This window comes from Gopherus flavomarginatus, chromosome 8, assembly GCF_025201925.1.
Source record: "Gopherus flavomarginatus isolate rGopFla2 chromosome 8, rGopFla2.mat.asm, whole genome shotgun sequence".
NCBI lineage: Eukaryota > Metazoa > Chordata > Testudines > Testudinidae > Gopherus > Gopherus flavomarginatus.
Genome location: NC_066624.1, coordinates 38873009 through 38900556, shown reverse-complemented (window position 1 = coordinate 38900556; position 27548 = coordinate 38873009). Strand labels below are relative to the sequence as shown.

The 27548-nt window shown below is 50.2% G+C and overlaps 1 protein-coding gene across 2 annotated transcripts; it reads left to right on the top strand.

The window, feature by feature from the left end:
• Window positions 1-228: 228 nt before the first annotated feature.
• SYTL4 (synaptotagmin like 4) lies at window positions 229-27548 on the top strand. Of its 2 annotated transcripts, none has more exons than XM_050965043.1 (18): window positions 229-376; window positions 1691-1934; window positions 9481-9668; window positions 9947-10162; window positions 10926-11035; window positions 11323-11437; window positions 13240-13353; window positions 14120-14249; window positions 14360-14450; window positions 14748-14851; window positions 15559-15645; window positions 16339-16517; window positions 16814-16916; window positions 18384-18545; window positions 20266-20371; window positions 21524-21623; window positions 25744-25952; window positions 26296-27548. In XM_050965043.1, exons 3-18 carry the CDS (start codon window positions 9559-9561, stop codon window positions 26436-26438), a joined length of 2079 nt encoding a protein of 692 aa, XP_050821000.1. In that variant the 5' UTR covers window positions 229-376; window positions 1691-1934; window positions 9481-9558; the 3' UTR covers window positions 26439-27548. The 2 variants fall into 2 exon arrangements, with proteins under 2 accessions (XP_050821000.1, XP_050821001.1); XM_050965044.1 differs by lacking the exon at window positions 229-376 and adding an exon at window positions 1283-1340.

Here is a 27548-nt window from a genome sequence, read left to right as displayed (position 1 = left end):
TATGCCTTCAGAAATAAGAGTTTATATCCCTTAATGTAGTTAATCCTTTCATCTCATTGGATACTCTCCTTTTCCACATCCGTATCTAGTCCTTTTTTTTAACCCTGCTAAGCTCTTTACTATCTTGTAGCAGAGAGTTCCACAGATTATTATGCATCGTGTAAAAATGTATTTCCTTTCATCAGTTTTAAATTTATTGCTTTTCAGTTTCATTGACTGCCCCCTTGTTCTTGCACTGGGGAGTATCGAGCACCTGAATGGTCTCCTCGCCAAGTAAAGCTATGCCGAGTTGATATCTGATGCCAAGTGATGCCATCCCTGGAACTCTAAGGGGATGCTGCATCGTCATGGCCGAGATGCCTTTGCAGAGCTGGAGGTGGGACTGGAACAGCAGGTGTTGGCTGAGGGGGGTGGAAATGGTCCTGGAACAGGGCAGGCGGTGGCTCAGGATGGGGGGTTACCAGGGCAGGATGGGGATGGAACAAGGCAGGCGGTGGCTCAGGATGGGGGTTACGGGGGCTGGAACAGGGCAGGTGCTGTCTCAGGATGGGGGGTTACTGGGGCTGGAACAGGGCAGACGGTGGCTCAGGATGGGGGGTTACCAGGGCAGGATGGGGATGGAACAAGGCAGGCGGTGGCTCAGGATGGGGGTTACGGGGGCTGGAACAGGGCAGGTGCTGTCTCAGGATGGGGGGTTACTGGGGCTGGAACAGGGCAGACGGTGGCTCAGGATGGGGGGTTACCAGGGCAGGATGGGGATGGAACAAGGCAGGCGGTGGCTCAGGATGGGGGTTACGGGGGCTGGAACAGGGCAGGTGCTGTCTCAGGATGGGGGGTTACGGGGGCTGGAACAGGGCAGGTGCTGTCTCAGGATGGGGGGTTACTGGGGCTGGAACAGGGCAGGCGGTGGCTCAGGATGGGGGGTTACCAGGGCAGGATGGGGATGGAACAAGGCAGGCGGTGGCTCAGGATGGGGGTTACGGGGGCTGGAACAGGGCAGGTGCTGTCTCAGGATGGGGGGTTACTGGGGCTGGAACAGGGCAGACAGTGGCTCAGGATGGGGGGGCATTACCGGGGCTGCGGGGCGGCGGTGGAGCTGGGAATGGGGGCAGGCTTCCCGCCCGTCACCGGAGGCCCTTGGGGGGGGGCGGTGTCCTCCCTGTCCCCCTCCCCGGTGCTAGGGGCCCCGTGCGCTCGGCGGCTCTTCTCCGGCTGGGCACGGTCCCTTTAAGGGCGGGAGCAGGTGAGGGGGGCGGCCCCGTTAAGGAGCCGGCCTCGCCCACGCGGGGCGAAAGTTTTAGTCTGGTGCAGCCGCCAGGCTGGGCCGGGTAACGCTGCAGGTATCGCCCCGGGCTCCGCTCAGTCTCTCTTCCCTGCGGCTGCCGGCAGCGGGCGGTGCCGGGGCGCAGCGGCGGATCGGGGCGGTGTCCGCAGGCAGGTCCTTGCGGGCGGGCCTGGGGCCGCGGTGCGTGCAGGGGGCGGCCTGGACACTCGCCGTCTCCGGCCCCAGCGCCCAGTCCTGACGGTGCCCGGCGCTGGGGGGCAGCGGGGACACGTGGGTGCCGGCCGGTCCCTGTGCCGGAGCGGGGTGTCCCCCAGGCCGGGGAATTGCTGAGACGCTGCTGCTCAGGGGCTGCGGGAAAGAAGCTCCTGCTTTGGCCATGGCCTGACTCTCTTTTTGCCTTGCCAGGGGCTTTCCAGGACTGAGCGATCGGCAGAGCCCGGACACCGCCGAGTAGTGTGTTACTTGGGGTGCTGGCCCCAGGCCAGCTCGCTGGGACGGGCTGCTGGTTGTGATCCTGACTTCCTGGCATTCTTGAAGAGGTTTGTCTTTCGGATAGCAGAGCCTGGCTTATTACAGCCGTGTTTCCTACGTAGCAGCACAGCTGGGACAGCACAGGCAGAGTGTAGATGCCAGTTCTGGAGCGTGTGTGGTAAGCAAGCTTTCGGGGATTGCTGTGCGGGTAGCAAACCCCTTGCGGTGGTGGGTAGATTGGGGGTGTGCCGCATAGTAGTGCATGACTGGAGTTTGTCATGTGGTGGGCATGAGGGGGGTGTCTGGGTCAGGCTGCCTGGCAGTTGACTGCTTAAGCTGGTCAGGAATTTGCTCCCACTCCCAAACCTTCAGTCTCCAGCTCTCAGGGCAGGTCAGTGAGGAGGGGAGAGGAAGGATTGCAACTTGTGTTTGGTGGGGAGGGAGAGTTTGTCTCCAGCTCTGCGCTCAAGAGCCTTCCAGAACCTTGCACAGCAGTCCCAGGCTTCCTGCCACAGGAAAGGACCATGACTCTAATAACTCAGTTCCCAGCTTCATCTTGGTGGTGGGAGGATGCATTCATTTGCTTCCCTGAGGCACACATCCTGTTGTGAAGAAAGTGGGCTTATAAATACGGAGGTAGAGGCTGTATTTCTCTTACGTGCTTGGACATTGCTTGGCATTCATGTGGAATAATAGCTATGGGACTGTTGTGTTGAAACCTTCTCCACTTGTTAGATCCTGCTAATCTTCATCTGTGAGTCACATTCCTAATTAAAACCTTTATCCATTTGAAAATACTTTCTCTCCCATTTGCAGAGGTGCTTCTGTGTGTGTAGAACACTGGAGACAGACCGATTTCAGAGTATGTAAGGTGATGCAATGTTGTTTTGTTTACATGTACAGATCTCAGAGAGAGAGAGAGAGAGTGTAGTTGGTGTAATTTGTATGGCCAGAAGGTGTAAATTAGAGAAGGGGGTGGTAGCTTCAGTTCACACCCTGCAGTCGCTCTCCATGCTAACTCCTTTCTTGTGACCTTTGGCATGGCAGCTTGAATTTGGGGGCCCAATCCAGAGATGGTGTGGAAGCGGGGATGTGGGAGAAGGTGGAGGGAGGGAACAGCTTCCATGTGAGCAGAGATTAAAAACCCTGGGACTGTTCATCTTAGAAAAGAGATAACTAAGTGGGAATGTGATAAGAGATCTATAAAATCTCTTTCTCCACCTCAGTCATGAATAAGGAAATGTTATTTACCCCTTCACATAACCCATGGACCAGGTGTCACTCAATGATATTAATAGGCAGCAGGTTTAAAACAAACAAAAGGAAGTACACCTCTACCTCGATATAACGCTGTCCTTGGGAGCCAAAAAATCCCACCGGGTTATAGGTGAAACCATGTTATATTGAACTTGCTTTGATCCACTGGAGTGCACAGCCCCAGCCCCCTCGAGCACTGCTTTACTGCGTTATATCCAAATTAATGTTATATTGGGTGGTGTTATATTGAGGTAGGGGTGTACTGTGGAAGTCCACCTGTGAAACTCATTGGCAGGGGATGTTGTGAAGGTCAAAAGTACAACTGGGTTCAAAAGAGAATTAGATACATTTGTGAAAAATGGGTCCATCAGTGGCTATTAGCCAAGATGGTCAGGGGCACAACCCAATACTCTGGGTGGCCCTAAACCTCTGATTGCTAGAAACTGGGACTGGATGATGGGATGGATCACTTGATAAATTGCCCTGTTTTGTTCATTCCCTCTGAAGCATCTGGCATTGGCTGCTATTGAAAGGCAGGATAGTGGGCTACATGGCCATACTGGGTCAGACCAATGGTCTGTTCTTGTGTTCTTAGGGATATGGGTTACATGCTGGGAAGTGAGAGGTTAAAGTCCAGCTAGTGTAACGTAGAGTGGGTTAGAAGAAGATGTAATCTAAAGAGGTAAGCACTCCTTCTGTACTAACCAGACTTGTTCCAGAGCTTATGCACTTCTTAAATATAGGTAAGTGAGGGAGGTTTCTTGCAGGGTGCCCCCTGGCAGCCTTTCCTATGCAGTTCCACATACAGGAAAGCCTGACAGTCCCAGACACTGTGAGTAAGTAAGATACTGCCAAATACTTGGGTAGCTTCCCCCTGTGTTAGAGGGAATCCAGCATGTAGCCCTGGGGCTGTGTAGCTACAAGAGAATAAAAAGCAGTGACCCTCCAGGCTGGACTGGGATCGCACGGCTCTTGGCTCTTTGGAAGTGGAAGTGGGTGGGTACTTAAGGGTCTGAGTCTTGCTCTGGCACTGTCCTGGAGGGTGCATTGATTGGTTCCCTTGTCCTCAGCCTCTCCCCACTTCACTAGAGAAGCAAAGCCTGAGGATTTGGAAGTATAGTGATCAGAGAACATATGAGGAGGTGAATCTCCCTTGGGAGGCCAGTTCACTCTGTCAGAAACAAGAGGTTACTCAACCTGTTCAGCTTCATTCTTTCTCTTCATGGTCACTTGGGTACAAGAGGACATTGCACAGGGAGAGGGGAATTGGGGCTGACCTCCTTGCATGTAGCTCCTGGGCTAATATTTTTGCATCTGCAAACAGCCTCCACTGTCCTGGGTCCTTCTCCTAGTCTGAGTGTGGACACTCCATCTTCAAGTGGTGACCCTTCCCTGCTCTAACCCCTGGGTTATAGAGGCCCTTGCAATGAGTGTCAGGGTGTGTCAAGGTTCCTTCCCCCAATCTGAACTTTAGGGTACAGAAGTGGGACCTGCATGGGACACTTCTAAGCTTAATTACTAGATTAGATCTGGTATTGCTGCCACCATCCAGAATTTCAGTGTCTGGATCACTCCCTGTCCCCACAAAACTTTCCCCTCCCTGGGTAGCCTTGAGAGACTTCACCAATTCCCTGGTGAACACAGATCCAAACCTCTTGGATCTTAAAACAAGGAGAAATTAACCATCCCCCCTTCTTTTCCCCCACCAATCCCTGGTGAGTCCAGATCCAATCCCCTTGGATCTAAAAACAAGGAAAAACCAATCAAGTATTAAGAAAAAAAAAGGCTTTTAATTAAATAAAGAAAGGTAAAAATCATCTCTGTAAAATCAGGATGGAAAATACTTCACAGGGTAATCAGATTCATAGAGACCAGAGGAACCCCCTCTAGCCTTAAGTTCAAAGTTACAGCAAACGGAGGTAAAATCCTCTCAGCAAAACGGAACATTTACAAGTTGAGAAAACAAAAATAAGACTAACAGGCCTTGCCTGGCTGTTACTTACAAGTTTGAAACATGAGAGACTGGTTCAGAAAAATTTGGAGAGCCTGGATTGATATCTGGTCCCTCTTAGGGTATGTCTACATCTACAGTTTTGCAGCGCTGGTTGTTACAGCTGTATTAGTACAGCTGTATAGGGCCAGCGCTGCAGAGTGGCCACACTTACAGCAACCAGCGCTGCAAGTGGTGTTAGATGTGGCCACACTGCAGCGCTGTTGGGCGGCTTCAAGGGGGGTTCGGGGAACGCGAGAGCAAACCGGGAAAGGAGACCAGCTTCACCGTGGTTTGCTCTCGCGTTCCCCGAACCACCCTGCAAACCGCAGGGAAGGAGACCTGCTTGCTCGGGGGTTCGGGGAACGTGAGAGCAAACCGGGGAAGGAGACCAGCTTCGCCGCGGTTTGCTCTCGCGTTCCCCGAACCACCCTGCAAACCGTAGGGAAGGAGACCTGCTTGTTCGGGGAACGCGAGAGCAAACCGGGGAAGGAGACCAGCTTCGCCGCGGTTTGCTCTCGCGTTCCCGGAACCACCCAGCAAACCTCAGGGAAGGAGACCTGCTTGCTCGGGGTTCGGGGAACGCGAGAGCAAGCCGGGGAAGGAGACCAGCTTGATTACCAGAGGCTTCCTCAGGTATGCTGGGATACCTGCTTATTCCACGGAGGTCAAGAAAAGCGCTGGTAAGTGTCTATACTTGATTACCAGCGCTGGATCACCAGCGCTGGATCCTCTACACCCGAGACAAAACGGGAGTACGGCCAGCGCTGCAAACAGGGAGTTGCAGCGCTGGTGGTGCCCTGCAGATGTGTACACCTCCTAAGTTGCAGCGCTGTAACCCCCTCACCAGCGCTGCAACTTTGTGATGTAGACAAGCCCTTAGTCCCAAGAGCGAACAACCCCCAAAACAAAGAGCACAAACAAGATTTTCCCCCACCGAGATTTGAAAGTATCTTGTCCCCTTATTGGTCCTCTGGTCGGGTGTCAGGCAGGTTTATTGAGCTTCTTAACCCTTTACAGGCAAAAGAAGCATTAACACTTAACTATCTGTTTATGACAGGGTGTTTACTGGAATGGCTGCTTTCAGGTGGGACCCACAGGAACAAAAGCACTTTCCGGAATGGCTGCACTAAAGAGAGAGCTTGTTGAACTTCTCAGAAGAAATGTCTCAACATTCATCTGTCTGGATGCATGACTGAGAACTTAAAAGTTAGTTTGAGAAAAGACCTGTACGGTCCATCTAAGTATTGCGTCCAAAATGGGTACTCCTGAATGCAGAACTAAAAGGGAAGATGCTTGTCCTTCTGCAGACCTGCCTTATGATGCCTAAGCATTCATTTGGCTGGTAATTTAGAAAAGCCAGTTCTAAACCAACAGAATCTCAGCAACTTTCCCTTCTTCTCTCAGCCTGATTGGTGCGCCAACTACCTTAGAAGCTGCTCACTGTTGATATTCTTCTTCAGGCCTAGAACTCTAGATAACCATCTAGACAGATCCCATTTGTGAGGAAAAGTGCTCCAGGGGAGTTGAAAGGGGAGAGAATAAATGAGGGCATCACCAAAGCCTACTGATGGTGGGATGGTTGAGGATATTGTCTCTTCCAGATGTTTGCCCAGTCCCAGTGAGCTCTTCTTTCCCAGAACATTATGCTACAGAAAATGTGGAAATGGCCAATACAGCTGTGATTTTAGAGAGGTCTCAAATCTGCATCCTGCTTCTTAGCTAAAATCCCTGTAGCTGATACAGACTCAGCGGAATGTGTCAGGAGCATGGAGCTCCAGGAATGGGGAGAGCTAGGAATAGCCCACTGTAACTGATTACTCTCCTTATAGTTAGTATGGCAACACCCATTTTTTCATGTTCTCCATGTATATACATCTTCCTACTGTATTTTCCACTGCATGCGTCCAATGAAGTGGGTTTTAGCCCATGAAAGCTTATGCTCAAATAAATTTTGTTAGTCTCTAAGGTGTCACAGGTACTCCTATTTCTACGGCTAAGAGTCTGAGGCATATATTCTGGGTAGGGCTTGATAATGGTGACTGAGTAGGAAGTGAATTGGCGTATATAAGCATGTTGACTGGGTGCAGGCAGAGAGACTGTGTCATTACTTTGCTTGTTCCTGGATGGTCTAAGTGTCAATCACTCTGGTATCCACACAAGACTTGTAACCAACTTACTGCAAGTCCTGAAGTAAGAAATGCATCTTACTCCTTGACATGGGGCTGAGGGACTGTTTTCAGAGAGGCTCTGAATAAAGTACTGGTAGTGACTTCAATTAGCCCACTAATATTCCCCATTGCTTTTGTTCTTATTGTTGCTCTTTTCTCCATTCCTTTGGAACCCAGATGCTACCTTGTTGCATGTTTGTAGAACATGGCCATTTAAAGGAACATGGGCGGTTTAAAATTCATGTGTTACCTTTCTTAGCAACCTAAATAAAGAACATCTTGGGTTATTAAAAATGTAATGGTAACGGTTTTTCATGTCGTTCTGCTTGAACAATGATATGCTGCTCAGTTTCACTTTCCAGTTCTCACATGTATTAGCACAGTACTGTAAACCAGAGGGTGATGCTTTTTAAACACTCCAGGTGGTATTTCTTGTCGTCTCAGAATTTCGTGAAAATACTTTTTTATGAAGAAACAAAACATTGGGGCCAAATCACTTGGCTTTTTGTCTTTAGCACTGCACCCATCACAATGGGAATGGTGTGTCTTTTTTAAAACCCCAAATCTTGTTAAATAGGCTGAAAATGGGACTAAGCAGCCCGCAAAGATGAGTTGCTTAGTAGAGGTGGCTCTTTAACTAAAGGTCAAGCAAAACCTGGAACCTAAATACACCTCTACCTCGATATAACGCTGTCCTCGGGAGCCAAAAAATCTTATTGTGTTATATCGAACTTGATTTGATCCGCCGGAGCGCGTAACCCGGCCCCCCTGGAGCTCTGCTTTACTGCATTACATCCAAATTCATGTTATATCTGGTGGCGTTATATCAGGGTAGGGGTGTACCCTAAAGAGGCGGTTTACAAGATGGGGTTTTGTCCATAGTTGATATTTGGTGCAGGATTTTTCTCTATATAAACAAGTTTAGAAGTTTGTCACACCAGGTACAGTAAATTCCAATATGTGACTTATTTTTGCTTAGTGTCTTCAGTTTGAAAATAGCACAGGGGTTAATATATTGGTCTGTCTTGATCTGTGCTCTCTTGAGTTAATTCATAGGCAAATCTTAAAGCCTGGGTTGGCTTTCTTTTGTATTTAAAAAGTAACAAAACCAAAACAAACCCCAACATGTTTTAGCTAGAACTCAATGAGATTCTCAGCCTCCTTTTGGGAGTCTTGGCCTCCTGCTCCTAGGGAATCCCTGATTCCCACTGTCCTGAGAAGTCACAGCACATCTGTAGCCATAACAATGAGTGTGATGTCATCTAGGAGGCAGGAAGGTCATTCGGGCAGCATCAAGGGAGTGTGAACTTCCTGCTGGCAGTAGGGGCAAATTCATCACTGCAGATAGCTGGGGTCCAGACCAGGAAATGAACGTGCAAGGCTCTAGGTGAACAAGGCAGGGGCAGTACTGCTTTTGGCAGCAGCGTATGCTTGCTGTTGTGTGCTTCAGAGCCCTGAGGAGCCTGTTCCTGAGATGGAGGAGGGACAGGTTTTTTTTTTTTTTTTGTTTGTTTTTTAAGGCTCTTGTGTGGTATATCTGACCCCTATGGGCTGAGCTGGGACCTGGGAAAGTGACCTAGATATGGTCCAAGCTCTATAGAAATACTACAAGCAACCGCTCATGGCAGCTTAGCGATGGGCCTGATCTCTTTGCTCTCCTGCCTCTTCTGGGCTCCAAGGGAAGCCTCGTAGGCCAGATCCTACATCCTGTGCTTCCAAGGTCCTTGCAGTAGCCTTACTTCCTTGGGGTTGGAGGGGTCTGCAGCTCACAAAGCCTTGTTGTGCCTGGACACTCGGGCCTGTGCCAGTAGGGGAGGCGCAACGCTGTACCTCTGAACTCTAATCCATCCTGTTTCCTTTTCATTGCCCAACCCCTTTCCAGGCTGGGTCTGTCTGCAAGTGCTGGATGCAGGCAGGAAACTCCAGGTGTGTTGGTGGAACGACTCAGCCACTGGATGTTCTGATGGGGGCTCATTAAGGCCACATGCAGGGGGATAAGAGCTTCCAAAACACTGAACTCTCTGAACAGGCAGTGTAAGTTAGTGCTGGGAGGGCAGCAGAGGCAGCATGCTCTTAGGCTGGGCACAGGGATGAAGCTGATCATGCTTTAGTGACTAATGCAGGGACTCGCCACAGCCTTGCTGTGAGGTGGGACCAACAAAGTGCATTGAGGCAGAGTAGATACAGGGGCAGTTGATGGCCACCTGGACTTATCAATGAGTTATTGCTTCATGCAAGTGCACAGGGGCTTAGAAGAACCCAGGAGTGTTGCCCTTGATTGTACTAACTTGCTAACTTGCCTCCAGCTCTGAGGAATCCAGCTGCTCCAGCTCCAGCTCTGAGGAATCCTTTCAGGAAAAGGCAGGCAATTCCTGGGATAAGCCATGTCGGAGGCTGTGGATCTGTCTTTCCTGTCGGAGGCAGAAAGGGATATGATCCTGCAAGTCCTGCAGCGAGATGAAGAGCTCCGCAAGGCTGAGGAGAGAAGGGTCAGGTGAGAGCCTGGGTAGGGGGGAGAGTTTTTTTCCTTCAGTCTTCAGCTGCAGTCTGCTTCCTTGATGGCTGGTAGAGTTTTGCCTGTAAATGGCAGGGTGGGGATGGACATGGGTCTTGTAGTTAGCTGCCCTACTGGTATTGTGTTCTGTTCCTCCTAAATGGTAAATGGTGGCTGCCCAGACATCACTGCCCTGTCCTGACTTGCTCTAAGAGGCAGCATTGACGCAGGGCTCAGTGTGGTGTTTTTAACTGCTCCTGGGTTTTGCATCTGAACAGGCGACTGAAGAATGAGCTGCTGGAGATCCGACGCAAAGGGGCCAAGCGGGGCAGTCAGCGCTACAGCGAGAGGACGTGTGCCCGGTGCCAGCAGAGCTTGGGCCGGGTGAGCCCCAAGGCCAACAGCTGCCGCGGCTGCAACCACCTGGTGTGTCGGGACTGCCGCTCCTACAGCATCAACAGCACCTGGCGCTGTAAAGTCTGCACCAAGGAAGCGTGAGTGTTTCCCTGGGGAGAGTTCAGGCTGAGTGTGTGTCTCTGCCCAGACCATGCCTGCCTTCCTCATCCTCCCTGTCGCCAGGCTTGCAACCTGGGTGCCATCCTGCTCTTCTCTTCCCCTGCTCCCACACATAGTAAGGCTCTTTCAAAGACCTCACGGCTTACTCCGACATCTGTAAAACCCGTCCGTCCTCTATTTCTGCTGATTGTTGTCCTGGTTATCTCTTGCCACAGCTGTTCCACTCTCCACCTACCCTGGAGTCCAGCCTTTCTTCTTCCCTCCCAGTCTGTTCCAAGCACTTCTGCTATGAGTCTTCCCCTCCAACGCCCCTCTTCCCATTCTCTTTCTGCACCAAGCTGGCAATATGCAAGCTTTCAGAGGTGAAAAACAGACCCCTCTCTCCTCTCCTGCCCTGCCTTACCTGTGTCCCTTGTCCCTCGCCCACTTGTAGCTCTGCAGCATCTCTCCTGCTGCTGGTCACACCGGGAGAGCTTCCTGTTGCCGGTGCACCAGGCATCCTGTGTCTGTTCCTTGCTGATAGTGTATGCAGGCCTTTTTGGGACTGCATGCCCAGGGCCAGCCTGACAGCTTTTTGGGGCTGAGATCTTGTCTTTCTATGTCTCTGCATCCTAAAATTGCCATGCTCATCTATATTGCTCCAACAGTATTTCCTCCTGCAGGGTGGTAGGGTAAAGGAAGCAGAGAACACTGACCTTACACAGGGTGAGAATGACCTCTCACTGCCTCTTTCCCCTGCAGAGAGCTGAAGAAGACAACCGGTGACTGGTTCTATGACCAAAGAATCAATCGCTTTGCAAACGGGCTGGGGAGCGACATAGTGAGAATGTCCCTTCGGCGCAAACCTCCAGGTAGGAACAGCCAAGCTCTGGGTGGGGAGGGGCCCTATCCTAAAAAACCACCTCTGGGATGCAGCCTAGTTGGTGGCCTCCATGTGGAGAGGCCAAGGACACAGGCCCCATTTCACCCCAGGGGGCCCTCCAGGTTGGATGGAGGCACTTGTTTTCTTGCTCATGGCGATGTCAGAGTTAGCACTTTGATGGGGAAATAAGATGCCTGAAGTCTCTGCAGGCTGCCCCTCCTGGGCTGCTCTCCTGCCATCTTCGTTGCCTTGGCATTGTTTTTTATATTCTTCCAGCCAACAAAAGGGAGACAGTGGGGCAAACCCTTCTCCAGCAGGCACAGTCGAACGATCCCAAAGACTCCCCCATGGCAAAGCAGAAGAATCCCCAGGAGCGACAGAAGGAGTCCAGGTGAGTCTTGAGTCCATCCTGCAGGTGTCCTCTGTTGGAGCCTCTGCAGAAAGAGGGAACTAGATCCCACCTTCCCTGCATTCACCTCAGATTTCTCAGGGATGCAATGACCTGAAATCCATGTGCATGAGGCAGAGCAGTGGGCTTTGAGAAGATGTTCTCTCTAATGGGAAGAGGGCTGGTAGCTGTAGAGGGCATAGACCAGCATTTCTCAAATGCGGCCATGTCAGCCTCCAAACCATGGGTGGAGATTGGGGTGGGGGGCAAAGCAGTGCCCAGCTTTTCCCCTGAGTAGCTGGTACCAAAGGCAGTGAGCTGTGCTGCCTTGGTGTATGTGCTGGCGCCACCAGCAGGAATCAGTGCCCTGCACCGTGCAACTTCCTCAAGCACATCTGGAGACACACGAGGTCAGTTTGTGCAGTGCTGGAGGCAGCTGTGGCTTTTGGTCCCCGGGGCACTCCTTTAGGCAGCTCCCCCATTCCTGCCAGGCTGCCAGCTTTCCCTGGGGCAGGCTCTCACTGAAGAGCTGTGGGAGGCAGGAACAGAGAAACAGGTTTGTCAGAGTGGCCATCCAGCAAGAGGTGGTGGCTGCACTCTGAGGTAACCAAAAAATTTGTTGGGAAACCCTGGCACAGAGTGAGTCTTACTGTCGGATGCTACAGCAGATGACTGTGGATCTCTAGGCTTTGGCAAATAGACTGGGGAAGATTCCTTCCTCAGTTACCCTCCCAGCCCTGGGGCAGGGGACCTGGGCTATCTGTCACTCCCAATTTCCCTCGCACAGACAGTCAGATACCACGCCTGATGGGCGTATTAGAAAATCACTTCAAGGTGTGATGTAAGACTGGCCAAGAACCATGAATTTCAGAAGGGCCAAACCAGTGCTGTTGCTCCTGCCCTGTTCATTCAGCCAGAAGGCCCCCAGCATGATACCCTCCCCTAGTTGGTGAGATGCTTTGGTGCTTGTTGGTTACACTTGATCAGCTGGCTATGCTTGTGTCCCATGGGCTTTATGTGATATTCTGCCTCTTGTATCGTTTCATGTGATCAACCATGTCCTCCTGTTGCCTGCAGTGGGAATGATACCATCCCTCGGCCACGGGGCGCTGAGCTGGAATCTGTTGTCCCAAAAGAGGAACCATGGGAGATGGGTATTATCCCAGCCCATTATGCTTTCTGGCACATATATGACTAAAATGGCTACCCCTCTGATATCTGGCACCAAAGTGGCTTATTTGGGTGATGGCATGAAAATGTAAATTACGGTGGCTGTCCGGTAATGCCACTCTGTTTTATGGAGACCATATACAGCTAAAATAGACCAGACCTTTTTAAAGCTCCCTCTTTTTGTTGATGCTCCTTTCCAGGCCCCTTCCTGATGCTGTTAAATGAGGATTTGCTGTTGTGTAACCCAACCCTCCAGTGGAGTTTTCCAGAGAGCTGCAACAGGTCTCCAAGCCGATCCAGCTCTCCCATGATCAATATGGTGGTGTTCTGATGCAGGTCAAATCTGATCAAACCCTTCTCTTACTGACCTACAAATCCACCACGTGGCTCTGCTTATCTGAAACCTATCTCCTGCCCTTATAAATAAAATGGCTGCGTTCAGGGGCTGGTATCTTCTTCTAGGCCCTGTGCAGAAAAAATCAAAGTGCTGCCAGTTGCCCCAAAGGCCCATATTGCCATACAGCATAGTGGCTGACACCCTGGATCTCCCTGTCTCTCAGGAGGGGTTGGGCCTCCCGCACTGCAGTCTGGAATTGCCTTTCCTACCCTAGGGACAGATCTGTTCTTTTTCCCAGCATGTCTCCTGAAGCCTTGGACCCCCGAGATGGGAAGAGTGATACCGAGTCCATGGAGAACATGAGTCTGGATGGGTACAGACCCAATGCCGCTGGCACAGGTGTCAGATCCAGGTTAGAGATTGATTCCTGTGCCCCAAAACTGTCAACAGGAGTTGTCAGGTGCTTGGCTCTTCCCACTTCCTGTGTTGCTGTCTTCTCCTTGCCTCCCCCTCCTTAAGTAAATGGTTCAAAGGGCAGATGGAGGGTCCTTTAAAGATTTGGAGTAGGAGAAAAGGGGCATGCTTTAGGGATGCTTCTGAAGGTGAGCTGGGATCCCACTTTCCAGAAATGCTTATTAGAGACACTAATGGGGAGATGACTCCCATACCTGTTCTAGATGCTGCTCCCCTCCCCTTCCAGTTGGTACAGCTGTCTCCCAAACCCTGGTCCCTTTAGAGCACATGGCTGCTCCGGTCCATGTGCTGAACAGGCTGGTGCTCAGCTGCCTGTAAAGTCCTGATAGACCCAGGAGGCCTCGAGCCACGAGAGGAACTGGGAGCAGTGCTGCTGCAGCCTGAAGAATAGATAACTCTGACCTGGCTGTGATGCAGGCAGAGTGGCAAGTGCAAAATGCAGTGCTAGGGGAAAATGTGTTTAAATCTTACACTGGGTAAGCAGGATTCCACCATGTCTTCCCCTGCTCATTCCTTTAGCACATGGTGCTGGTAGATGGAGACACTCTGTTACTCAGAAGGCTGTTCCAATGCTTGTTGAGAGAGTCAAGATATTGGCTGATAAGCAAGCTAACTCCGGTTGCTAGGCGGTCCCCCCCTGCCCCCAAAAGAGCTCTCATGCTGGATGGATACAGAGCTAGTCTGACTTTTTCCTCTGTCTGCAGGAGAAACTCCCTGGATAAAACTGTCGCTTTCCAAGAGGGGAAGCAAAGGCCTGGTCCCGTGGGCTCCAACGTATCCACCTTGCCCATCCCCACCCGCTCCAGAGACACTATTCCCTCTGGCTCAGAAAGTGTACGTGTCCGCTTCCACCGCTGCAGTGATTGGGCTCTCCTGCCCTTTGAGGTTGGGGGTTATACACAGTCTAGTTCCCCCTCTCTGAACAGCCTGTTTTCCCTTCATAGGAGGCTCGTGTGGGGAGCCATGGTGCAGTATCCGCAGATGAGAATGAAACCATATTCAAGAAGAACCCCAGGAGAACCCTGAGGCCTGCAGGTGAGTTGCTGCCTGGGGACCCTGGCAGCTGTGCTCTGGGAAACAAAGTGCAGGGCTGAGTCTGGATACCTTGATTCTGTTCCTGCCTCTGCTGCTGACCTGTTGAGTGACCTTAGACAAGTCACTTCACCCCACCTCAGTTCCTCCGCCCTCAGAAGGGGAATAGCGAAGCTTCTCCACTTCTGTAACACACCTTGACCAGTGGATGAGCGAGCACTAGATACGCCCATAACAGTGTGCTAGCACTGCACTAACAGCTGGGATTGGAGGCATCTCACCTTCCTGTCTCTGACACAGACTACACCAAGTCAGTGATTGATCTGCGCCCGGAGGAGCTGGGAAGTGAAAGCGGCTCCATGGGAGACAGAAGCAAGTCGGTCCCAGGTCTCAAAACTGAAGTGGTGAGAGCCTATTGAGCTGCATTGCATCACCTTGTTTGCTTAACAGAGGGAGGCTTCTCCTTCACGCCACCTTTCTCTGAGGCCCATGGGATCGAGGGGGAGTTGCTCCCCACCCGGCCTCCTTCCATTTCAGTTCAGCTGCAGATTACCATGCTGATATCAACACTTCCAGTGAAGCTCAGACCCTATTGCACATCTGCAGGTCTCTAGCCTCACATCTTGTCTGAATGAGCTCTCTGGGGCTGTGGGGGAGGAACTTAGGTCACTGATCTCCTCTGTGCTCAGGGCATCTTCCCCCGGTCCAAGGTGAGTACACCTGATGGGACTGGGTGTTGGGCGAGAAGCCTTCAGGTATGTCTACACAGCAAGTAGCACCCCACAGCAGTGAATCTCAGAACCTGGCTTAACTGACTCGGGCTTGCACTGTAGGGCTACAGATGGCTATTTAGACATTGAGGGTTGGTCCAAAGCCGAGGCACTCAGACCCTTCCAACTTGCCAGGTTTCACCAGACCGAGCCTTGAACGTCTACATGGCTATCTTTAGCCCTGCAGCAGGAGCCTGAGTCAATTGACCCAGGCTCTGGGACTCATTGCTATGTAGATGTACCCATCGTGGCTGAGGCTGCTTCCCTGGCAGGGTTGCTGCTGGAGGGTCTAGCTGCCTTGGTTTTCCAGCTGGTATGGATGGCTATATCCCTTGTTGCAGGATGAGGAAGAGGAAGACATTGACAACCTGGTGGAGATCCATCGCCGGAGGACGGCCAGAAGCAGCATGCGCAGCGGCACCTCTTCGGTGAGTCATAGACTCATAGAATGTTAGGGTTGGAAGAGACCTCAGGAGGTCATCTAGTCCAGCCCTCTGCTCAAAGCAGGACCAATCCCCAACAAAATCATCCCAGCCAGGGCTTTGTCAAGCCAGGCCTTAAAAACCTCTAAGAATGAAGACTCTCCCTAGGTAACCCATTCCAGTGCTTCACCACCCTCCAAGTGAAAGTGTTTCCTAATATCCAACTTAGACCTCCCACACTGCAACTTGAGACCATTGCTCCTTGTTCTGTCATCTGCCACCACTGAGAACAGCCGAGCTCCATCCTTTTTGGAACCCCCCTTCACGTAGTAGAAGGCTACTATCAAATTCCCCCCTCCGGCTTTGCCACCAGAGTCCCTCTGGCTCTGCTTCCACTTCCCCACCCCGGGACTGCAGGAAGACATGCTTGAGTGAGGATTGGGGTTAGGAAGCAGGGAGGCAGAACTGTTTCGTGGTTAGAGCACAGAGTTAGCTAGGTACTGTGCCAAACTCTGCCTTAGACTTTCAGCTTGAGCTTCTCTCTCTGATAAAGCTTGCAAGAGGGTGTGAAAAGTGCTGAGTACTTACCACAGCAAACTGGTTGGAGGAAGGGGACTCCAGTCCAGTGGTCAGGAGGGCAAACATGGAGGGAGGAATTGGAAATATGCTAGTAAATCTTACTAGGATCCTGACTTTCAGAGCACGCTGGGGAGCATGGTCAGCATTTACAGCGAGGCTGGTGACTTCGGCAATGTCTGTGTCACGGGAGAGATTGCCTTCTCTCTGAGCTACGAGCACAAGACTCAGACTCTGTTCATCCACGTGAAGGAGTGTCGCCAGCTGGCCTATGCCGACGAGGCCAAGAAGCGCTCCAATCCGTGAGTGCTGAGCAAGCTTCCTCTGGCCCGGGATATGGACATGGGGCTGGACGAATGGGGGGTTGCCTGCCACAGGTGCTGACCTTACTGCGGAGGGGAGGGTTGGACTTGTCCTGCACTACGTGCTGCCATACTGATTAGGCAAGCTCCTGTGCTAGGAGTCTGAGATGGGCAACTGCCATCCAGGAACAGAGGTGTGGCTGGCGGTGGCAGGTGGAGGGCAGAGAGCAGGAGTACATGCTAGATTTGAGGAGATGCCCATGAAATGGGTGACACTGCCTGCTTGCCTACTCCAGATACGTGAAGACGTACCTCCTGCCTGATAAATCCCGGCAAGGCAAACGCAAGACAACCATCAAACGCAACAGTGTCAACCCATTGTACAATGAGCTGCTCAAGGTGAGCTCTGGGGCAGGGATTACTGGCTGTCTCCTGCCCACCCCAAAGAGAGCTCCATCACAAGCTCAGTTGGGGAGGCAGATGCTTAGCCCAAATCATAAGACCTAGGACTGGGAGGCTTCACCACCAGACGCACCTCGCTTCATCTTTTTGCTTCACTGATGGAGTAAAAACAGCCCCTTCCTTCTTGGACCTCAGCTGGGGCTGCTGGGAGGGCAAGGGATGCTGATTTCCCATGGAGACCAGAGTCAGCTCTGAAAATCCTGCAGGAGGCTCCCAGCACTGGGGCGGGGACCTAGATAACTGACAATCTCTCTCCGTGCAAGGCTGTCTTGCTGATGTCACTGCATTTTTTTTTGTAGCCCTGTTGCCGTGGTGACTTGGCCAGGCATAGCTAAAGCTCTGAACTGTGTGTCGGGTTGCCATGACCTCCCTGCAGACACATCACTCTCCTGCTCTGCTTGCTTTGCCTAGCATCCTGCCACTATCACCAGAGGGTGGGCGTTTTCCTGTTCAGAGCACCCTTCCCATCTCTGAAACGTCGCTTTCTGTGGCCCCTCCCAGCCACAGCAATGTCACCAGAGGGCAGTACAGTCACTTGAGCAGGGAGCCAGCTAAATCCAAGCCGTGTGGATCGAGCAGGGGATTGCTGCCAGATGCATCCTTCGCTTACTGGCTTCTGCTGCGGAGTTTGTACTGCAGCCGATATAAGTAAATGCAGGGGGCGCAAAGGACAGAGGGTGGCACTTAAAGCTTTGGAATCCAGAAAGCTCCAGTGGTTCTGGAGTCTCCTATTTCAGTAACCTTCATCCCCAAATCTGTGAGCAATTCCACTGCGCCTGCCCGAGGCCAGGCCTGTGCTCAGAGATGGACTGAGCAGAACTCTCTGCTCCCCAGCCTCCAGACCTCTACCCTAAAGGTGCTTCCCACTCCCCCAGGAGGCAAGGGCTGCCCAGTGCAGAGAGTCCCTAGAATGGGTATGTGCAGGCCCAGCTCCTCCGTGGGGCTTGGATTAGTCACACACAAGTGAACACACCTGAAGCTGCTGGGGCAAAGCAGATAGTGAGGTGTCCAGCCCACTTGCATGTGTGCACGTACCTTAGTCCCACATGTAAGCTCCTGCGGCTGCTTCCCAGAATCTGCCCTTCCTTTTCTGTGGGCAGCTTTTGGAGTCCCTGCTGTGGACCCAGAGTACCTGTCTCCTCTGTGTGGCTAGACTCCTGGAGTGCAGCTGGGCAGCCATTGCCTGATACCTTCCTCACAGTGGTGAAACCCTGAAGAGAAAAGGAGTATGCGACAATAGTCAAACATACCAGTTAGGCTCTTAGGAGGAGGTGGGAGGACTTCAGTCTTCCTAGGAGTGCCAAGGGGCATCTCTTTCTCATAGTGAAAGCTTCAGGTATGGTCCTAGCTGCTCTGGGAAGCCACCACTGGCTCACCTGGCTCTGTGGTCTTGTCTCTTCACAGTACGAGATCAGCAAGTCCCTCCTGCTCACAAGAACCTTGCAGTTCTCAGTCTGGCACCATGATCGCTTTGGCCGAAACACCTTCTTGGGAGAGGTGGCGATCCCGATGGATTCCTGGAACTTTGAGAGCCAGCTGGAAGAGCGTCTCCCCCTGCATGGCAAGGTATGGCCTCTGTAGCTCTTGCATCTGACCTACCCTCAGAATCTACCACAGCTCCTCCCAATAAGGACAGTGACTCTGGAGCAGATGTGAACTTTCCCCGACCAGTGCTCTTCACTAGTCTGGCCAGTGCCTTTTACTGTGGGAGGTGCTCTCGTTCCTCTAACATAATGACACAGATCCCTCACAGAGTGTGTCTGTGTTTGCACTGGAGGTGATTCCCAGCTTGCATAGATGTACATGTGCTAGTTCTGCTCAAGAGGGCACTTGAAAAAAGCAGTGTAGCTGGAGTGACACAGATGGCCGTACGACCTATCCACACGAGTATGTACTCAGGGGGTCTTAGCACTCTGGGCCATCAGTCTGTATATAGAAGTGAACGTTAGCAGGCAGTCCGCTTCGTAGGAGGGTGATGGACACCTGGTTATTTTATAAAGTAAGACACTTGCCACATAAACCTTCAGAGATCTGGACTTACTGAACAAGTCAGTCAATATGTCCATAGTCATATAAAGTCCTTCTGACTGAGTCTGGCTTTCTGGGTCTGCTTAGTGCACCTGCCTTATGTGACAACAGGGGAGTCCGTGAACATTCATAAGGTGGTGTAGATTCCTGCTGCTGCAGGGTGCCAACACTCTGGCATCATCTCTTCTGCTGGGAAGATCCAAGACTGTTTCCTCCCATGGACTTCTGTGGGCCTGATCCAAATCCTGTTGCAGGCCAGTGAGTGCCATTAGAAAGGCACTGTGGAACAGCTGCTGTCATGGCTCTACACTGCGCTGGTTAGGCCTCAACTGGAGCATTGTGTCCAGTTCTGGGCACCGCATTTCAAAAAAAAGGTGGAGAAATTGGAGAGGGTCCAGAGAAGAGCATCAAGAATGATTAAAGGTCTTGAGAACATGACCTATGAAGGAAGGCTGAAAGAATTGGGTTTGTTTAGTTTGGAAAAGAGAAGACTGAGAGGGGACAAGATAGCAGTTTTCAGGTATCTAAAAGGGTGTCATCAGGAGGAGGGAGAAAACTTGTTCACCTTAGCCTCTAATCATAGAACAAGAAGCAATGGGCGTAAACTGCAGCAAGGGAGATTTAGGTTGGACGTCAGGAAAAAGTTCCTAACTGTCAGAGTAGTTAAACACTGGAATAAATTGCCTAGGGAGGTTGTGGAATCTCCATCTCTGGAGATACTTAAGAGTAGGTTAGATAAATGTCTATCAGGGATGGTCTAGACAGTATTTGGTCCTGCCATGAGGGCAGGGGACTGGACTCTAGGACTGGAAGGGACCTTGAGAGGTCATCGAGTCTATGAATCTATGGCAAACTTGTGTTTGCACAAGCAGTAGAGGTGGCTCAGCTTCCAGCTGTCTGGGATTCTGCAAGAGTCCAGTTCTCCTTGATCTCTGGGAGACCTTTGGGAGAGCCCCACCCTGAGAATGTTTGTCTGAGTGACAGCACCTTCAGTAAGGCCTTATCTACACACCAGCTTGCACTGGTTATCAATATAAGAAACCTATCTATAGTTAAACAAAAGAAGTGTCTATGTGGGGTTTGCACCAGTTAGATGTCTGTCTTTATGATCAATCTGGTAAAAATCATATTGAGTCCACACACATCTGCACTGATTTAATTAAACTGGTTTTTAAAAGAACAAACCCTTTGAACTGGGGCACATTAGTGTATAGACAAGACTGCAGTGGTAATAATTTAAGATTTACCCATTTTTCAGGCTGGTGCTGACTCTGCTGGCTCCCAGCAGTACAGAGGAGAGTTGGTTGTTTCCATGAAGTACATCCCATCTTCCAAACACCCAGGGGCAGGTAATGGAAAAAAGGGTGAGTGTCTGAGCTGCTGCAGAACCTCAGCTCATAAGGTAATATGTGAAAACAGATCCAGATGCTAATCCACACTGGCATCGAGTATGTAATCCCAGTTTCCAAACATCCAGAGCTCACCCAGGAACGGGAACTGCGTGTTGTTTTCGGGAAGAAGCTAATCCATTAATGGACCAAGCAGCTGTAATATTTTAACCTTCAGCTCTGAAATGTGACTCTGATCCATGGTTATTTCAGCAGTGCTACTAGTTAGGCTTTCCTGCTATGCAGATTCAGCCTGAATGGTAATTGGCTTCTATTGCAGTAAAGCTTTGAGGCAAGCTAGAGCAGGGTTCCTGGAACTCTTCTGAGCAGAGAGCTGCATTGGCAATCTGCATCTGGTTTGCTTCTGGAGCAGATCAGCTGCCCTTGTCTTATGTTGTGGGACAGTTCTCCCAAGATCCAGGACCCAGCTTGAATTGGGCCAGGCAATTCAGGGGCAGATAAAACACAGCATGCTGGGACCTGTCCATCTATTACAGATGAGGATGTCTGGGGCCAGCCTCTCTGAGATTCAGTGAGCCAGCAGTTCTATTTATTTGTATCACCTTGGTGCCTAAAAGCCACAGTTGTGGACCAGGCCTGCATTGTACTAGGTGTTGTACAAACACAAAACAATACTCTCCCTGCCCCAAGGAGTTGACAATGTAAGTATAAGTCAAGGAACGACAGATGGATACAGATAACTAGGGGCACAAGGAGTCCACAGAACAGCCAGTGGTCCTTGCAGACTAGCAGCCTTAACGCTGTCAGGTTTTCTGTAGGCATCACGGCAAAGGAGAGTTTTAAGGTAAGTTTTGAAGGAGGACAATGAAGTAGCTTTGCAGATGTTTACAGAGAGCACCTCCCAAGCATGAGGGGCAGCATGGGAGAATGCACTTAAGGGCTTGTCCGCAAATTTAATAAGTGAGCGATGGAAGCTGGCAGCATGGGCCAGCTGCAGGTGAGGATTGATGGCTCAATGGTGAATGAGAGCTTGACTGTGAAGAGTCTTGCAAGTGAAGACAAGCGGCTTATGTTTGATGCCAGTGGAGTGATGCAGAGGGGGTCACGTCCCATGATTGGAGAGAAGCTGTGGCTGAAAATATGGATGATTCAGACTTTCTCTTCCAGGCAAACAGGAGGAAGGAGGCGAACTCCAGGTCTGGATCAAAGAGGCCAAGAACCTCATGGCTGCCAAATCTGGAGGGACCTCTGACAGCTTTGTCAAGGGGTGAGTGTGTCGGAACCATGCCAGTTACAGCGTAGATGGACGGCACCTACAGACCCTGGATAATGCTTTGCGGTGGAGTGACCCAGGGGCCTGGGAATGAATGGGCCTCTCTGTCCACAACCCTCTCCCAGCTGCCTGCTGTTGGGACGGGGGTTGAGGGTTGTGTGTTTATGCTGATGAGCTTGTGCTCCTGTTGTGGTGAAAGGTCCTAAATGCTGATGGGAGGGGTCTGGAGCAGCTCGCGCCATGTGCTTCAGAAGTGCTGAGCATCCACAACTCAGCTGAAATCTGCAGTCTGTCGCCAAGAGAAGCGCAGCGTGGTCCACAGACTTCCTCCCAGTGCCTGGCCACAGAGGGGTCCTCTATGAAGCAGAGAGAGGCGAGTTCCAGCTCATGGGCATGGATGGAAGTCACAAGCCAATATAACCACACAGACTTCCCGGGGGGGAGGAGGGAGCTATTAATTGGGATTCTCCATATATAGTAAAGAGGAGAGGATGGAAGTTGATGAATTGCAGGCAGGAACTGAAGAGAAACAGTCTCATTCAATTACATCATGTGCAGGCAGACAACTAAAAACTGACAAATTCTCTAAGTGCTTGTATACAAATGCTAGAAATCTCAGTGCGAAGATGGGTGAACTGGAGCGCCTGGTATTTTAAATGAAGCTATTGATATAAAATCACAGAAACTTGATGGAATGATGACAGTCAATGGGACACTAATAGGGTACAAAATATATAGAAATGACAGAATATGTTGTGCTGGTGGGGGACTGGCACAATATGCAAAAGAAAGCATAGAGTCAAATACAGCAGAACCCCGTTTATCTGATCTTATTGGGACCAAGGCCAGCTCAGATAATCAAAAATTTGGATAACTCGGAGAATGAGTGTGTGCAGGGCTGCAGCACCCTCTAGCAGCCACAGAAGAGAGTGCCTGCTTTTGGGTCTGTGTTGGTTGTTCATTTAGTGCAAAGAGCCAGTTAATGGATGGTTGAATAAATGGGGTTCTGCTGCACAGGAAAAATCTTAAATGAATCACTGTGTATCATAAATGTTTTTATGGATAGAAATTCCATGCATGAATAAGAATATAGTAGTAGGAATGTACTACCGACCACTTGACCAGAATGTGTAATGCTTAGGGCGATTAGAGACACTATAACTATAAAAATAAATTAGCTCAATAATAATGGGGGATTTCAACTATCCCTATATTGATTGGGAACACGTCACCAGAGGATGGATGCATTGGTAAAGTTTCTAGACACCATTAATGACTGCTTCTTAGAGCAGCTAGTCCTGGAACTCACAAGGGGAGAGGCAATTCTTGCTTTAGTCCTAAGCGGAGCACAGGATCTGGTCCAAGAGTGAATACAGTGGAACAATATAAATTTACCATCCTTGGGGAGGAGGAGGGGAAATACCATAAAGCCCATAACAGTAGCATTTAATTTAAGAAAGGGGAACTACACAGAAATGAAGCTAGCTAAACAGCAATTAAAAGGAAAAGTCACAACAGTGAAATACCTGCAAGCTGCATAGAAACTTTTTAAAACACTAAAATAGAGGCTCTAATTAAATGTATGCCGCTAACTAAAAAGAGTAGTAAAAGTGCCAAAAAAAAAAAGCCACTATGACTAAACAGAGTAAAAGAAGCTAACAGAGGCAAGAAGGCATCCTTTAAAAATTGGAAGTCAAATCCTACTGAGGAAAATAAGTGTGAAAGTATAATTAGTCAGGCCACAAAAGAATTAAGAGCAACTAGCAAAAGTCTTAAAAATGAATAACAAAATAAGTTTGTCAAAAGCAGGATGCCTGCCAAACAATCAGTGGGGCCACTGGACACTCAATGTGCTAAAGAAGCACTCAAGGAAGACAAGGTCATTGTGGAGAAGCAAAATTAGTTGTTTGCACTGCTCTTCACTGTAGAGGACATGAGGGATATTCCCACACCTGACCATTCTTTTTAGGTGACAAATCTGAGGAACTGTCCCATGTTGAGGGGTCAATAGAAGAGGTATCAATTTGTTCCAAAACACTAAACAGTAATAAGTCACCAGGACCAGATGATATTCACCCGAGTTCTGAAGGAACTCAAATATGAAATTGCAAAACTACAAACTGTGGTATGTAACCCATCACTTAAATCAGTTCTGACCAGATGATTGGAGGATGACTTATGTGACACCAGTTTTTAAAAAAGGGTCCATTGTTGATTGGGGTGCTGGAATAATTTTTATAGTGGGGGCGAGGAGGGTGCTGATGATGGAAACCATGTATTTGGGTTGTTGTTACTACTTTAGTCCAGAGGGTGCAGCAGCACCTCTAGTTCCAGCACCACTGGAGGTGATCCTAGCAATTACAGGCCGGTAAGCCGCACTTCAGTACGGGGCAAATTGGTTGAAAACATAGTAAAGAACAGAATTATTAAACACACAGATGAACATGATTTGTTGGGAAAGAGTCAACGCTATTTGGCACAAATGAATTGCTAATAGATTTTACAAAATCTATTCGCATTCTTTGAGGGGGTCAACAAACATCTATACAAGGGTGATCAAGTGGACCTGGTGTACTTGGACTTTCAGAAAGCCTTTGACAAGGTCCCTCACCAAAGGCTCTTAAGCAAACAAAGTAAGCTGCCATGGGATCAGAGGGAAGGTCCTCTCATGAACTAGTAACTGGTTAAAAGACAGGAAACAAAGGGTAGGAATAAATGGTCAGTTTTCAAAAGTGGAGAGAGGTAAATAGCTGGGTTCTCCAGGGATCTGTCTTCCGGCCAGTGCTGGAAAAAGGGGTAAACAGTGAGATGGCAAAGTTTGCAGACCATACAAAATTACTCAAGTTAGTTTAGTCCAAAGCACACTGTGAAGAGTTACAAAGAGATCTCGTAAAACTGGGTGAATGGGCAAGAAAATGGCAGGTGAAATTCAGTGCTGATAAATGCAAAGTAATGCTTGTCAGAGAACATCCTAACTATACGTACAAAATGATGGTGTTGAGATTAGTTCATACCATTCAAGAAAGATCTTGGAGTCATTGAGCAGATGTTTTCAGAGAACTATCCACAATCTGCAGCGGCAGTAAAACAAAAGCTAACAATGTTAGGAACAATTAGGGATAGGTAAGACCAGATATAATGCCCCAATATAAATCCAGGGTATGCCAACATTTGAAGTACTATATTAGAAATAGAAGAGGTACAGAGATGGGCAACAAACATTATTGGGGTATGGAACAGCTTCCATATGAGGAAAGAGTAAGACGACTGGGACTATTCAGCTTGGAAAAGAGATGACTAAGGAGCAGGATATGACAGAGGTCTATAAAATCATGAATGATGTGGAGAAAGTGATTAAGGAAGTGTTATTTACCCTTTCTCATAACACAAGAACTCAGGGGTCACCCAATGAAATTAATAGCAGGTTTAAAACATAAAGTACTTCTTCCCCCAACGCACAGTTAACCTGTGGCACTTGTTGCCAGGAGATGTGAAGGCCAACAGTATAACTGGGTTCAAAAAAGAATTAGATAAGTTCATAGAAGAGAGGTCCATCAGTGGCTCTTAGCCAAGATTGTTAGGGATGCAAACCCATGCTCTGGGTGTCAGAAGGTCTCTGAATGCCAGATGCTGGGACTGGATGCCAGTGGGTGGATCACTTGATGATTGCCCTGTTCTGTCCATTCTGTTTGAAGCACCTGGCATTGACTACTGTTGGAAGACAGGATACTGGGCTACATGGACCATTGGTCTGACCCATTATGGCTATTCTTACGTTCACAGTCCAGAACTGACACCCATGTGTTGGAGCTGCACTGAAGTCACACAGCCTCTTCCCTAGGGTCACTGAACTACTATCGGATGCAAATTACTTGGTCAAATCCAAAGCTGTCCCTTCAGCACTGGCTGTATTTGCTGTAGTTTGGGGCCCTAACCCCACTTGTTTGAGTCCTCTACAGCTCTAGAGGAGAGCTGATCCCTGCCTTGGCGGGCTCACTGTCTGAAATGCCCTAGCCTGTTACCAATCTCCTGAACCATCACGGTCTCTTCTGCTCAGGTGGGAGGGGGGCACTGTGAGGGGGAGTTGCTAACTATATAAGGGTCTTTCCCACAGCTACCTGCTGCCGCTCCGAAACAAGGCCACCAAGAGGAAGACTCCTGTGATGAAGAAGACGCTGAATCCTCACTACAACCACACCTTTGTCTACAATGGCATCAGCCCAGAGGACCTGCAGCACATCTGTCTGGAGCTGACTGTCTGGGACCGCGAGCCTTTGTCCAGCAATGACTTCCTGGGAGGAGTCAGGCTGGGAGTTGGGAATGGTGAGTTGTCCCCTGGTCTCAGTTGTTGGGTGGGGCTGTCCCTGCCCTCTTGGGGGGGGGGGTACCAGAATGTAATGGGTGGGCTGGGTCACCCAAGTTCTCTCCCCCATCCCAGCTTTGCCCTGGACAATCCCATTCCCCATCCAGTGAAGCTGAATGCCTAATTAGGAAGATGAAATCCCTTGGGCACCATGCTCACATTCAGCAGTCCCCATCATTACCTACCACTGGTCTGTTTCCCAGCACCCCTTCTGTGCAGCTGGAGGCTGCTCTTGTGTGCCCAGAGCTTGGGAACGGGGCTGTGCACTGTAGTAACTCACCTCTGTCGCTCCCCTTCTCTCAGGTATGAGTAAGGGCCAGGTGGTGGACTGGATGGACTCCACAGGAGAGGAGGTGAGCCTGTGGCAGAAGATGCTCCAGTTCCCAGGCTCCTGGGCAGAAGGAACACTACAGCTCCGCTCCACCATGGCCAAGCCAGGAGCATAGCCATAGTCTGGGCGCTGGGCCTGAAACCAGCTTTAGCAAGGTAGCACCAGGCGGAGGTGACAGAGCCAAAACCATGGCACCAGCAGGGGCCACATGTAGGATCTAAGGGAGTGGGAGCAGGCCATGGCTTTCGCCTGTGTAGCAGTAAAGCTAATTGTGTCTTCACCAGGCTCAGCCTAACAGCCTGTTCTTGGCAGCAGCTTATTTTATGTAAAGGGTTTTTGTCTCCTAACTTGGCTAGAATTGAATTCCATAGGGTCTCCCCCCTTGCAGGGGCTAAGTGCTTTTAAAACTTGTTCTTCTTAGTTTCTTGACCTCTCCCATGTGGTTTGTTTGATTGCCCCACCGATAGCTTCCACTGTTGTCTCCCCTTCTCTGTCCTCCTCGGATGGTGCAGATAGAATCAGACTGTACAAACTAGAGGCTGCATGAGCCTAAGCAATCAATATTTGGTATGTAGAGCGTGAGAATACCCAGTGCTGTTGAGACACAGGCTGGTGTGGGGAGGGGAAAACAAGCCTCAGCCTGTTCCAGGACTGTGCTCTGATCAGGCTATGGTGTTTGTGTCACTGGCAGAGGGGAAAGCAGCTCAGAGGGCGCTGTGCTGATCTACCCTGGGGGGAGGTGGCTCTGAAACAAACATCCACATGCTGTCTCCTCTTGAGAGCAGGCATGCTATTGATCTGAGCTGGTAGCTGGGTATCGGTCATGCCTGAGCTGCAGGACTCCGCAGGGGTGGTGGTCTATTGCCCCTTATGCTGTGGGTTTTTAGTCCTTACTGTTGCTTCTGTCCCACCCCCCCCAACACACCCACCAAGCCCTTCCCTCTGCCCAGCACACCCGCTCCAGCTATTTTACACAGATTTATTCATGTAATAATAATGTTATTATTATGTTGTGGGGGTCAAAAACAGTGCCCAGCAAGAGAGCAACAGCCCCTCTTGGAGGAAAGAAAAGGCAAATTTTAGGGCATGAGTTAAAATCCGCATCAAGCAACTGTCTGGGAGGGCAGTCTTTGTACTGGCAGATGCACTGTAATGCCTGCTTGGTTACTGTGTCAAGGCTCACCACAAAGGGCCATCTGTTTTAATAAAGGTTTTCTTGCTGCTG

Bases quoted from the DNA above. Each gene is read 5' to 3' on its own strand.
- SYTL4 (XM_050965043.1), top strand. From the start codon at position 9,559: ATGTCGGAGGCTGTGGATCTGTCTTTCCTGTCGGAGGCAGAAAGGGAT. The intron at 11,036-11,322 runs GTAGGAACAGCC...ATATTCTTCCAG, and splicing joins CCTTCGGCGCAAACCTCCAG to CCAACAAAAGGGAGACAGTG. The intron at 21,624-25,743 runs GTGAGTGTGTCG...TCTTTCCCACAG, and splicing joins TCTGACAGCTTTGTCAAGGG to CTACCTGCTGCCGCTCCGAA.